Source organism: Labeo rohita, chromosome 13 (assembly GCF_022985175.1).
Source record: "Labeo rohita strain BAU-BD-2019 chromosome 13, IGBB_LRoh.1.0, whole genome shotgun sequence".
In the NCBI taxonomy this organism is placed as follows: Eukaryota; Metazoa; Chordata; class Actinopteri; order Cypriniformes; family Cyprinidae; genus Labeo; species Labeo rohita.
The window spans coordinates 28,392,627-28,407,079 of record NC_066881.1 but is presented as its reverse complement, the minus strand read 5'-3'; the positions used below and the strand labels follow the sequence as shown (position 1 = coordinate 28,407,079).

The window sequence follows — 14,453 nt, the reverse complement described above, 5'->3', positions numbered from 1 at the left end:
TACAAAAGATACTTCAACCCACATGGTCTCAAGATGACCTAACCAAAATGTAGTGAAATCTAATTAAAAGTTGTAGGGAAATTTGAAAAAAAGTAATTGCAGTCAGGCAGAATTTGGTTGCAATGAAATTTAGAGGAGAAAAGAATTTTGTTTTTACGGCATCATGCAAACTGCCAATTAAGACAGCAAACAGCCTTCTAATTTTTCCAATTCCAGCAATTAGTTCTTCCTCAGAAGAGCTGGTGGATCAACCTAATAAAATCCTGCTGGAAACTGCTAGAAGCCAGTCAGATTACAACTGGTGATTTTAGCCAGCATGTGCCATTTGTGTGTGCAGTTTGCATTAGATAGTGAATTGAAATGGCACTACAAGGCTGCTGGCTCATTAGGTAAACGTTTTATCAGCAAACAAAACACCTTCAGCATCAAGTGTTTATATCTCAGTTGGATGGCTGCACAGAAAATGCCTCAGAAAATAAATTTCATTTTTGTTCCTTACTGATGGCCACTGCTAAATTCATCTGAACCAAAGCAAGTTGTGTCTGAAATGCAAACTGATTACTACTGGGTATATTTTCCATAATCAGCGAACACAAAAACACATAGCAGAACTAAATTTCCTGCTGTTTTATTGAGTTTTCATCAGACTGCTGTAGGAGCACAGTTTGAAGTATCTAATGCATAAACTTCAAGGTCTCATCCATGAGCTCATCACTCAAACTCAAAGCATTATGACTTTCAAGCTTCTTGGATGGAAGTAAACAGATTTTAAATCTATACTAGCAAAGCAGCAAATGGGTTTGTCATGTCAAACTGCCACGTCTGGTTTCCCCCTTGATGTGGGACAGGGACGACTCTACACATGACTTCACACAAACTTGACTGTATTACCATCTAGAAAGGCTAGAAAATGATAGCAGCTTTTGTGGTATACTTTCAAATGTTTTTTTGGGGGGGGGCTATATTTCCCTCTTGTACCTACTGCAGATGTTTCAGTTGTCCTGAACTTGTCATACCCTCAGGACTTTAAACACAAAATAGAACCTCTTTAAGATGCACTTTTCATATTGCATCAGAAAAAAACTTTATAAAGTGTGGGGAGAAAACGAAAAAATTGTTGAACCAAAGCTAAAGGAACAGACAGCAGTTCAACTGGAATCTATCAGCATGTACACTGATTTTTAGGTTGGAACTGAAGCTGTCAGAAATCTTGTGCAACTCACCAAATCTAATGACAATATATAGCTGCAAGCAGCGATTACCGAGGTTCAACCACTGTAAGGCATTTAAGTACTTAAATCCAGGTCATTAACCATAGAAATATGATGTTTTTTAACATCTTTAACACCTGTCACATGTTCTCACCAGGTTTCGTTTTGCGTTTAGGCTTTATGGGCTTTTGGGTATATTTGGGCAGGACCCTTTTCTAAACGACCCCGTTATAGTTTCCCAAAGGGTAAATTTCAACTTTTTTTTTTTTAATAATTATCCAGAGAATTGTGCTGCAGTGTTTTTTTCCAGATTGAGTGAAAAACGTAGGACTAGCTTGTAAAAGTAGGTTTTTTACATCTTCTCAATCATTTAACGAACGGTTTGAATGACAGCAGTGGTTGCAGAGGCAAAATTGTTTGGATAGAGGAGGTCTATCGTATGATACAAATATTGTGTGTATGTGTGAAAAACCACACGATATATAAACGTTTATGCCCTTAAAAAAAAACGATATGGCTCCTCCAGTGGCCGATTTAAAAAAAAAAATTGTACAGACCTTTAGGGCCGTGTGTTAAACAGACCCACCGAGTTTCGTTCCAATTGGCCTCCATTAACCTTGTCTAACAGGTACTCAAAGTTCATCGGCCTATGGCGGCCATGTTTTTTGTGATGCGAAAATGTCATTATAGACACTTGTGGCACTTTGGACCAAGACCGTGCATTTCGATTTTTACGTCGATAGGACAAACGGTTGCGTAGTTATGACGTTTTTATTTTTTTCCCCTCTTTTAGCATTACCAAGTAGCCAAGCTATGCGACTTTTTTCATGTGACCTCAGATTCAGCTCTTACATACGCTTTGTGAGTTTGGCAAAGATATCTCATTCTGTTGAAAAGTTACAGCCTTTTAATGAAGGCAGCCTTGCCCCTTTTCAACGTTTTTGTGTCCCTTTGTGACAGAGGGTCAAAAGTTCTCAAAAGTGCTTTTTGATAATTAATGATATTGATACTGGTTCGGTACCGATCGGGCAAGGATGGGACTAGTTTGCAAAATTAGGTTTTTCAAAAAAAAAAAAAAAAAGCAAAATACCCAAAAATGGAGGTGTGTGTACTTGTTTGCGTTTTGTCTGGCATGAGCCAAAGATTCCAACAACATAAGACACTTGAGCCTGTGTTATGGGTGAGTTAGTACTTTTGATCACTGTACCGCCCCAGTCAGGCCAAGGGCGAGCCTTGGTGATGTTGAGTACTACCATCCCTCCAAGTTTTAAGTCTCTATAACTTACGGTTTGGTCTGATCCTACCGATCCTTGGTCATTCTAACAATTACAATAGGGTTTCAGCAATACATGCTTGAACCCCTTAAAAAATAGATTAGATTAAAATATATAAATATATGCATAATTGTTCGGGGTCTGTAAAATGTACAAAAGTCTCATATGCATGCCAAGGCTGCATTTATCTGATCCAAAATACAGTAACATAATATGTAGTAATATTGCAACCTATAATTACAAATTAAAATAATTGTTTTCTATTTGAATATATTTTAAAATCTAATTTATTCCTGTGATGTCAAAGCTGAGTTTTCAGCATCATTATTCCAGTCTTCAGTGTTGCATGATCCTTCAGAAATCATTCTAATATGTTTTGCTGCTCAAGAAATGTTGAAAACAGTTGGGCTGCTTAATCTTTTTGTGATTATCTATTAAAATATTGTATAAAAATAAATGGAAAATGAAAATAAAATCTTCAGGATGAACATAAATTTGAAGGCTTTACTCCACAAATACAGATATGTGAATAATTGTGATTAATTTGATGAATCAGCATTTAATGTAAATTTTGTATTGCTTTTAATAGACAACTTATTTAGTTAAAGTAAAGATACTGAACATATGTGCTCTGATCTCATTCTGTAAAGCAACAAATATAGATGTATTTTCTTTAATAATGTTCTTAGTTTTCCCACAGGCTTATAATGTGTTTGCTTGAGTATGTTACTGTTTCTCATAATATCTGTTGAGCATCCACTTGGGTTCAAAAATTACATCAGAGGATTGTGATAAAGAACCTTCATCTAGCATGTCCTGTGAAACACTGGATCTGCTCTTTCTTTCCCTGCTCTGTTGTTTATAACTACTATTTTTGGATTTATAGTAAGATTTATAGCTGAAAGGACAGGGCAGCTGTAGGGTGTCTAAGACCACAGCAGGTCAAAACCACTTTAAGTGCTGACATATCTGTGCCGTTTCCCCTGTGCATTCTAATACTCCAAGCCACGGCTTCTCCAGAAGACTCATTTACATGCAGACACCACTGGAAACCAACTACAACAAAAGGTGAGTGTTCGAAAGAAACAGACAGGGAGAAAGGCATGAATAACCACACATGCATCTATGCAAACACTCGAATGGCAATACAAATTCTTTTTCTGAGAAAAAGTGTTGTCTGCCACTGGTAAATATGTAGTCGCGAAATGTTTGAAAATTGTCAAATCTTTGAAATGAAATTACATTCAGTGAGCCTCGCAATTTGTGGTGTCATTCATATCTCTTGCACAAACAGTGCAGTGGAAGTTGCATTTTGAAGTTTAATACAGTAATTCTGTGTATGCTATTGCATACACATAGCTTATAGCTTATATTTTTGTTGAAGTGCTTACATTTGAGATGTAACATTGCCCAAATCATCCTTTTGAGGTTGGAAAATGTATCTTGGTAGATGACCTTTTGTTTAGCACATCCCTTTTCTGGTATCTTGTGCATATTTTGTGAAAATGACTGGGTTTGTTCATTACATAAATTTAAATACGCACAAACAAGGATGCAAAAAAAAAAAATGCAACATATTTTCAAAACAACCTTATTATTGCATATTTGAAATGTTTATCTGCACTGCTGCACACTTTCCTGCTAGGCAATTCCCACTACAGGAATTGTGGGAAAAGTTGTAATTATAATCAGTTATAATCAACAACGTGCAACAGATGCTTAAAAAGTGGAAAATTCCTTTAAATTTACATTAACTAAGCAGAAGCGATTCTTTTCTGAGTGAAATTAGAGATGGATTTGCTGGTGGCAGTTGTGCACATGGGACATGTGTCGCATTAAGCCATGCATTGAGAGATCAGACACATGCATGTCCCTTAGTCCCAGTCCAGCTCACTTCCTGTCCCAGACGCTATCCAGAGAACCAGAGACAGAGAGCAAAGGAGCACAGGAACACCATAAACACAGCCAGAGGAGGAGAGAAAGAGGAAGGAGAAAACGAGCCAAGCGGAGGCAAGAAGAGAATATGCATGACGGAGAGCAATGGTACAGAGGAAAAAGAAAATGAGAAGAAGAATGGAATAATAAATGAGAGAAAGGCATGCAAAGAATTCAGAAACCACACAGCACACAAGCTTGTGCATATGAGATGATCTGGTTAAAATCTGGCTAAATGTTTTTCTCACAATTCTGAAATTATATCTTAGAATTCAGTTTTTTCCACAAAAATCCGAAGATTTTAAATCACAGAATTGCAAGATATAAACTAAATTCTGACTTTCTTGCTCATAATTACAAATTGACATCTCACAAATTTCACAAATATTTCACAAATTTATAAATTACAATTCTTTCCTGCAACTGCAATTTTATATATCACAATTCAGACTTTTCTTCTCAGAATTGCAAGTTATAAACATCTTGCAGTTATGCCTTGCTAGCTGTTTATATCTCACACTTCTATGTTTATATCTTGAATACAGAGTCTATACCACTGAGTTAAAAAAAAATTCTGTGAGAAATTCTGTGTGAAAGTCTGTGAGATATAAACTCAGAATTGCTAGAGAAAAACTTCAAATTGTGAGATAAAAAGTCACAATTACCATTTAATTTTTTTATCCTGTGGTGGAAAAAAGCTTCCACAGTGGACACTAATTATGGCTTATTAACTATGATTAACTATGATTATGATTAGAACTAGATTTGGAGCTAGATTTTTGGGGAAATTTGGGGCTTTCATAAATGTGGGAAAGCCTAACAAAAATGTGGCAATTTGAAAACAAAAAAGATCACCAAAGTTTAATATCTAGGGTTAGGGGGGTGTTTAAATCACAAAATAACCAATAACATTCTAGTATATTCAAGCACAGTTTTCCACTCATTTGTTGTCTCCTAATATTAATACAACCCTCATATTTCTCTCAATCTGGCCTCCTGTCTACCATTGAAATCACAGATTATCATCACAGATGGAGCAAATGGTTGTCTTGAGTCATACTGAGAATTATAATCCTATAGTGGCAGATTGGGAAACGTGGCCTAGAACAGACTCAATCTGAGTTAATCTATGTATGTAATTTAAAAAAAAAATCCAAAATGTTGCTTAAGTAATTAGAATCAAAGTCAGGGTAATTTTATTTATCATCGCGCTGTGTTTGTACTCACTTCTCACAGTGGCTGTCCTGGTGCAGTTGTAAAGGATGGCTAGCTCTCCAAACACCTTCGCTGGTCCCATAGTGCACAGCTTCAATCCTTCTTTAGTCACTTCAACTTTTCCCTCTGAAAAAAAAGAAAAAACACCACAACTGTAAATATCACATTAAATACTTCTATATTTATACATACTGAAACAGAGACACGTTTAATGATGAGCTCAGTTTAGAAACAAATTACAACAGTCAGAAATGGTGAACTTCAAGACACCTGGGATAAATGTCACTGCCATTTTAATACCAAAATCATATTATATATTAGTAATATTTAAACTAAAAATTATTTTTGTACATACATACATACATATATATATATATTTATATATATATATATACACACACACACACACACACACACACACACTAGGGGTGTAATGGTATACAGATGTCACGGTTCGATACAATTTCGGTACAACAGAAAAAAAATCTACTATGCTAGGTTTCTTTTCATTTATTTTAAACAGACAGTAGTACAAACTACAATTTTTTCCACCTACATGTGAAAACACTAAATATTATATCAAATTTATATCATACATAGGCTATAAAATCTGCAGTACATATATACATAGAAGGAATAAATACTTAATTTAATTTAGTTAACTGATAGACAAGGGAAAAAACTTTGCGACACGTAAGGTATCCTATAATTGCTGAGTTTCAATTCCGTTTTGTGACAGAAAGGGAAGTCAAATGGCAGAAAGCGACATTCTATTTGTTTTTTTAAGTTGATTTTGCTGGTATGAGGAAAGTTGAAGTAATTGCGCCGGTGCACACAAACACAAAACATCAGTTCCAGGCTTCTAGCATTGCTAACTTGACAGCGCAGTCAAAATAAAACACAGTGAACCAAACATCAGCGTGCCCACATCACTGCGTCACCGTTAGAATGTGACTAAAGTACAAAGTCTATGATTTACATAATAAATAATAGTTTAGCATTTGGATACATCGTAAATATGGAAATATTATGGAATATTTGGATTTGTGCCGAATGAGAGAGGTAGGATACAAGAGCACAAAGCTCCATTTCGCAGACAGTTGAGTGTGCAAGCCTTTAAAGTAACTTTAAAGTAACGTATACTCTATTATCAGTGAGAGACGTGTTTAGAACCAGCACATGGTCACAGTCTAGTGGTCTGTGTTTTCAAGTGCACAACTCCTGGCATTCTTCTGCTGGCGGTTCTCAAACAGCTTTGTATTACTGTGGGCGTCCCCTTCTGGATTGAGGGTGAATTGCCTGTATTCGTTGTAAGGCCTCATGCACCGTACCGAGATGCCCGTACCGTGACGGTTCGGTACGAATACATGTATTGTTACACCCCTAATACACACACACACACCAAATTTTAATGTTTACTCAAAACTTAAGCAGCTTCATATTAAACACTCTCTTAAAAGAGAAGTCCACTTCCAAAACAACAATTTACAGATACAGTACTCACCCCTTTGTCATCCAAGATGTTCATGTCTTTCTTTCTTCAGTCGTAAGGAAATTGTGTTTTTTGAGGAAAACATTTCAGGATTTTTCCCCATATAATGGACTGCTATGGTGCTCCGATTTTGAACTTCCAAAATGCAGTTTATATGCGGCTTCAAACGATCACAAATGCGGTTGTAAATGATCTCAGCCGAGGAAGAAGGGTCTTAGCAAAACGATCAGTTATTTTATTTAAAAAATACAATTTAAATACTTTTTACTCTGAAACGCTTGTCTTGTCTCGCTCTGCCTGAACTCTGTGTATTCTAGCTCAAGACAGTTAGGGTATGTCGAAAAACTCTGATCGTATTTTCTCCCTCAACTTCTAAAATCATTTCAAAATCATCCTACATCGCTGCAGACGATCCGACCCAGTCTTTACAAAGTGAAAATGCAAAGATTCAAACACCCTTAACAAAAAAGGTAAAACAGTGATATAGGATGATTTTGAAGTTGAGGGAGAAAATACGATCCAAGTTTTTCGACATGCCCTAACTGTCTTGATCCAGAATACAAGAGTTCAAGACAAGACGAGCGTTTGAGATTAAGAAGCATTTAAATTGTATTTTTTTAATGAAAATAACCAATCGTTTCACTAGATAAGACCCTTCTTCCTCGGCTGGGATCGTTTACAACCGCATTTGGGATCATCTGAAGCCCCTTTTAAACTGCATTTTGAAAGTTCAAAATTCGGGGGAACAATATCAGTCCATTATATGAAGTAAAATCTTGAAATGTTTTCCTCAAAAAACAATTTCTTTACAACTGAAAAAAAGAAAGATATGAACATCTTTGATGACATCTTGGGGTGAGTATTTTCTGTGAATTGTTGTTCTGGAAGTGGACTTCTCCTTTAAAGAACAGAGAGAAGCGTTTCATCGCCTTTAGTGTAAATGCACATTAAAATACACCTGTCTCTCGCACTTGCTTTCTCTCTCTCTCTCTCTCTCAGAGGTGTCAACTGTAGATAGGCTGATATGATACATTGCGAGCAGAATAACAGGAAGTCGAGCAGCTTTTCTCACTTTACAGCAGCTGATCACACAGACAGGTGACGACACAGGTGAACGACCATGTGAGATGAGAGGGAGCAGTGCAGAGAAAGATATTGAAAAGGTGTGAAGGGCATATCAAGGTTGCAGAGAGAAGAGACAGTGAACAATGAGAATGCAGGAGAATGAGAGAAAAGACAGAGAGAGTTGATGACCCTTCCCTTATGATGGACTATTTAATTTATCATTAATATTCAGCTCTGGCAGAACAGGATTATGGGGCAGACTGACTTTCATGTGGCCTTGACCTAATCAAACCTTTCTCTGCATTCATTATTATCATGGTTCAAAATTAACTTTTTTTGCCACACTTGCCAATGGCAAATGAATTCAGAAAATTTACAAGCCATAAAAACGATGTAACATCTGTGGACAATAGAAATATTTAGATGTTTTTATTCTGCATGCTTGTGACAAACAGTACAGATCATTCAGGAGCCAGTCTCCGTCTGTCTGCAATATTTCTGTTTTAGTGGCTTAATGCGAGAAATATTCCACATACGTGTCACCACATGGACTTCTTCAGAAAATTAAATTAGGCATTCTAGATAAACTGATAATACCATTTCCTCTGAGGTAAATGACGCAACAGATGTTTTCCTGAGGAGACGCTTTATGTCTTTGATTTGAAAAATGCACATCACTTATATCATAGAGAGTCTCTAACGTTCATACAGTTTGATATAAATCATGTAATGTTGCAACCTGTTGTATTTACTAACCAAAGCCCAATTTTACTAATTTATGGATTTTATGCTTTTAATGTTATCCCTTGATTATGACTTCTTGATTATTGAAATGAGAACAAGTACCACCTTTTTTTTTTAAAGACTGAACAAACTGACATCTCTTTGCACACAGCTTTAAGAACTATAAACGACATGCATAATGTCATGTTTGATTAATAACAATATTCATGTTGTCAAGATCATGGTTATCAGGGATTTATTTATATTTTATTAATAATTTCATTCAGCAAAGACACATTAAATTGATAAAACTGAAGGAAAATCAATTTATAATGTTAAAAAAAAATTTCTTAGTCTTTGTTCTTTTGAATTCTGAAAAAAAACTATCATGGATTCCACAAAAATAACAAGAAGTGACACTGATAATAATGAGAAATGCTTCTTTAAAATATATTAAAACTACTATTTAAAAGTTATTTTAAATTGTAATAATATATCACAATATTACTGTTTTTACTGTATTTTCGATCACGTACAGTACATGCTGGCTTGGTGAGCATAAGAGACTTCTTAAAAAAAAACAAACTTTTAAACACTAGTGTAAGCATGTATACAGGAGAGAAATATAATCATTATACCAAATGCTGTAAGATCATATTAAAATAAGAGGTTAGAACATGCAAATAACTTCTCGGGTAATGTCAAAGCACAAGATAATATTCAAAACAGGCTAAGACAGGCTAAGTGACCTGCAACAAGTCTGATATAAAACTATTTATAGAATAAAGAATCAAATATTAAATATGAACACAGCTTATTATCACCGCAGGGCATACTCACTTTGAACACTTTGAACAAGGCATTCATTAAGTCATAAAAATATTTAGGCTTAAACATCTACAGCACGTCCATTCATTAAATAGAATGACATTAATGTAGTGCTGTACAAATACAGTCATTAATGAAATACAAACAAAAGGACCATGAAGACTGTGAGCATGAACAGGGTCACACTGAAAAACTGTAGTCATTTTAAGTGTCTCAAATGTTTTTCCCAAAGCTAATACACCCACTAGCACAACAGGAAGTAATAATGTCCAATAGCGTGACCTCCAGTTCCTCCTTGGACAGACACAGGAAGCTATGACCCAAAAGGTCAAGGACATTGCTGTGAACAACTGATTACATTTCCTAACATGCACTAATGTGCTTTGATGGCAAAGAATGGAAAATTACATGCAATGCCACACAATGCACATACACACACTGACATGTTAAGGGCTGGCAGTGTAAGACAGGTAAACTTTGCTCGTACTGTTTGCACTGTCATGGTTATTAAGCACTATTGTTCAGAGAAGCTCCTATTAATGCCCTACAGCCAATCGTATATTACCCATGATTCACAGAGATAATAAGTAGAGGAAGAGCGAGAGACAGAGATGTTCCCCTGACGTGGGCTCTACTAAACAAACATTAATAACTCAGAGACAGATGCTAAGTGATCAAACAGGCAGGAATGAAATAATGCATGAAATGAAATAAAGAGAGTGGACTGCAGATAAGGCCACTGAAGACAGATATTAAATGATGGGAGATTGTCTTGTGTTTACTCTGCAGGCTGAAATGGACTCTGCACGCTGTACATCTGAGTAAAACAAAACATCGAGCAGAAAATAATGCAGGGCGGACTGGATTTTAGCCCCTGGGACTGAGAAAATTTCAACATGTTGCGCTATGATATTATTGGTTTATGTTATTTCTTCCTACTGCTAATGTGGATAAATATGTATGTGTAAAACTGATCAAAAGTGACAGTAAAGATAATGGCTGCTGAAAATTCAGCTTTGCCATCACAGAAATAAATTACATAATGTACATGTACATAAAAAAGAAAACAAACTGTGCCAGTAATTTTCTACTTTACTGAAAAATTACTGTCATTGTCATTTTTTACTCTCTTTAGAAGTACTGTCATGCTTCTATGCAATATTTACCATGCATACGCTCAAATCATTGAAAATGTTTTATTTATTGATGTATTTATTTATTTATTGAGTATTTAAATTTGAAGTGAACATGCCTCTATATACATTTCTGCAAAACTGAAAACTGCAGTAAGGTATGTAACTGAACACTGTAAAAAATTATAGAGGCAAGTATTTTCATGAGCCTGGGTTCTACACTCTAAAAAATGCTGGGTTCAGCCTCTTGGGTCATTTTATTAGGTTATTTTTAATATGTTTTAACCGGGTGCTGGGTAGTTTTTCTGTAACTAAGCTGATGGGTCAACTCAAATGCTGGGTTCAGCCTCTTAGGTCATTTATTTGGTATATTTTTATTTTGGTATATTTTTTTTATATATATTTTTTACTCAGGCACTGGGTAGTTTTTCTGCACTCTAAAAAAATGCTGGATTATTCTTTTTAACCCAAATGCTGGGTTCATCTTGTTGGGTAATTTAATTGGGTTATTTTTAATATTTTTTAACCAGGTGCTGTATAGCTTTTCTGCACTCTAAAAAATGCAGCTCTTTTTTTTTTTTTTTTAACTCAAATGCTGGGTTCAGCCTCTTGGGTCATTTTATTGGGTTGTTTCTAATATTTTTACCCAGGTGCTGTGTAGTTTTTCTGCACTCTAAAAAATGCTGGGTTATTTTTTTAACCCAAATGCTGGGTTCATCTTGTTGGGTAATTTAATTGGGTTATTTTTAATATTTTTTAACCTGGTGCTGGGTAGTTTTTCTGTAACTAATAGGTCAATTCAAATGCTGGGTTCAGCCTCTTGGGTCATTTTATTGGGTTGTTTTGAATATTTTTACCCAGGTGCTGGGTAGTTTTTCTGCACTCTAAAAATGCTGGGTTATTTTTTTTTAACCCAAATGCTGGGTTCAGGTGCTGGGTAGTTTTTCTGTAAATAAGATGATGGGTCAACTCAACTATTTTTTTTATTTAACCCAAATGCATATTTTTTATAATACTTGTTAAAAGAGTTTAAATGTATGTAATATTGTAAATTATGCTGCACCCAAAAAATTCAATTTGTCTTATATTTTTGTCCATGGTTGTTCTTGCTTATTAATAAATGTTCATTTTTTTGATTAATGCTGTTGCCTCTAGTAACTATGTGTGTGATTTTTAATTTTTAACCCAAGTTGGGTTGTTTTTTAACACAGCATTTTTTGTGTGTACTAAATATCCATCTTTTAGACATATTCCCACAGTTGAGGATAAGGGCTGTTAAAGGAAATAATAGCTAATGAGAAAGAGAACGGGAGACAGAGATCTGAGAGAGAATGTGGGAAGAGAAACAAGTGCACACCTGTAGACCAGTGGAATAATTCAAGGGACACAGTTCGTTAAATTGGTTGACCAAATCACAAGACGGTTTCTGTTGTCTGTCACATTGAGTGATCAGAATAAAAAAGAAGCCATAGCCTGCAGCACAGTGCCAGATAAGACTAAAAGCAAGAGAAGTTCCTCCGACATGTCACATAAAAAATACCACATGCTACAATATTTACATACTGAAAAAAAGAGTTCTGATGTTATAAGTGATCGAGAATTTACAACATTCTGAGAACAGAACATTCACACATCTGTGAATTCTATTTCATTTCTTAAAACCCCAAATAAATCCATTCATCAGCATGAAGCGATGAAGCTGTCTGGATGTTTGGAATGAGTCATTGTTGAAAAAATGGTTACAGCTTTAGGCTCTCTTAGAGGACTTTGTGCCCTGCGGTCAATCCATTCCTATTCATTTTGTCATCATTAAAGTCAGCATGAAATCAAAATTTACCCCATTGGCTTTTTCAAAGCACATTCCTAGTCACATTGAACTTAAATCATCAGTGCATAAAATGTAACTTGCTCGGCCTGTGAAATTGCTCCTTTATGAATGACTCCTTCATCCACATACTGTAGCTCTGTTCTGCTATGTAACTGACACTTTTTCAAAATCCTATATTTTTTCTTACTAAATATCCAGTTTCACTCAACGATGCTGTATGTCGGAAACGCTTTCCATACGGAGGATTTTGTGGTTGGATTCTCCAAATGGTTACTGGTAAATGACTTCGGGCTAGTATGAAATCGTGCATCAGAAACACAAGCTGCAATTTTAGAGCTGACATTATCTACAGTCATTAAGCGTGCCTTTATTTATTCAGATTGGGGCTAATTAGCATGGCGACTTCAGCACACAGGCTAATATGACATTCAAGGCACAATAATAGCATGGCATCATTTCCTGTCTAGGCTCTCCTATCATAAGGCCGAACTAATTATCTTAGCTGAAACGTCCCTCTTGTGTGACTGAAAGCTTAAATACTCCATCCACCCCTGATGTATCTCATCAACAAAAGCTTCTTCGGGGCACATAAAAATACAGGATTCGCTTAATGCGATTTTGGGCTTCAAGTGGAAATGCTGGTCAGTTTAGTTTGGATCACTATTATTGATCCTCTAACCTCCATCACTGACCTTTTACTCTGAAATGGAGATCTTCGATTTTGATGAAAGGATGATCTGAATAGAGCATTAAAGTCATTCTGTATCTTACAAGCTCTTCACTGCTCCGCGTTTGCCATCTATATCGTTTATTTCATCCAGTCTCACATGTAAATAATTAATCTGAAACAGACAGAAACCCTGCCATGAAAAGTTTGTTTCTTTTTCTAATAGAACGTCCCAAAGGAAAAGTCCCCGTTCCCCCTCTCTCCCATCTCTGTTCTCTCTAAATCCTTTGCTGTTTCTATGGAAATAACTGAATGTGGCAGAGCTAATGTTGAGAGAATAGATTTGATGTATTAAAAATTGTTTTTTGTCTATGTTTATACTATTTGTCATATTACTACGGGAAAACAACACACCGTAATGTGTTCTGGGACTGTACGCAGCCAATATCCACTTAGTCTCTCTTTCTAATTGGCTTGTGCCCGGATATAGTGTGTTGGGCAGGTGCCCAATTTGTACCACAAAAGCATCAAATCTCTGGAGCATGACTAACGAAATCCCTTAATTCAAACCAAGTGTTCCTCCATTCCCTCAGGAACGCAAAGAGGAAAGACGGAGAAAATCCTGTGATCCTAAGAAAACACAACAGCTCTTTTCTCTCATTAAACCACAGAAATTGACAGATGTATTGACAGATGTAATGACTTCGAAGACAGGTGGCCCACACAATCTTAACCCGACTTCTGCAGGTGTCACCAAAACAAGATCAAATATTTCATGAAAATTGCAAATGAGTATCAAATAACACTGATGCTTAAAGAAATACATAAAAATTAGCGATAGACCACATCCACAATGATTTAAACAATCGCATGAACAGAAAAATATGCTTGTATGTATTTTGACTAAGGACATACTTTCATTTATAACACTGTTTAAATATACTAACAAGTCATGTCTGATTATTCACTGCACTGCATACAAGCACTGTCTTATTATTTTCGTGCAAAGAAATGTGAAGCATTACTGAACTTGCATGTATTTATTTTAATTTATGTATGTTAAAAAGTCTCTTTTTTTGGTA

At 35.7% G+C, this 14,453-nt stretch overlaps 1 protein-coding gene across 2 annotated transcripts in view; it reads right to left on the bottom strand.

Annotated features, from left to right (window-relative positions):
• The window catches only part of prkg1a (protein kinase cGMP-dependent 1a), a 71,492-nt gene that overhangs the window by 41,464 nt on the left and 15,575 nt on the right, over window positions 1–14,453 (bottom strand). For both annotated transcript variants that reach the window (XM_051125233.1, XM_051125232.1), the window contains exon 3: window positions 5,648–5,761. In XM_051125233.1, coding sequence (XP_050981190.1) covers window positions 5,648–5,761 — 114 coding nt within the window. The remainder of the gene's footprint in view (window positions 1–5,647; window positions 5,762–14,453) is intronic.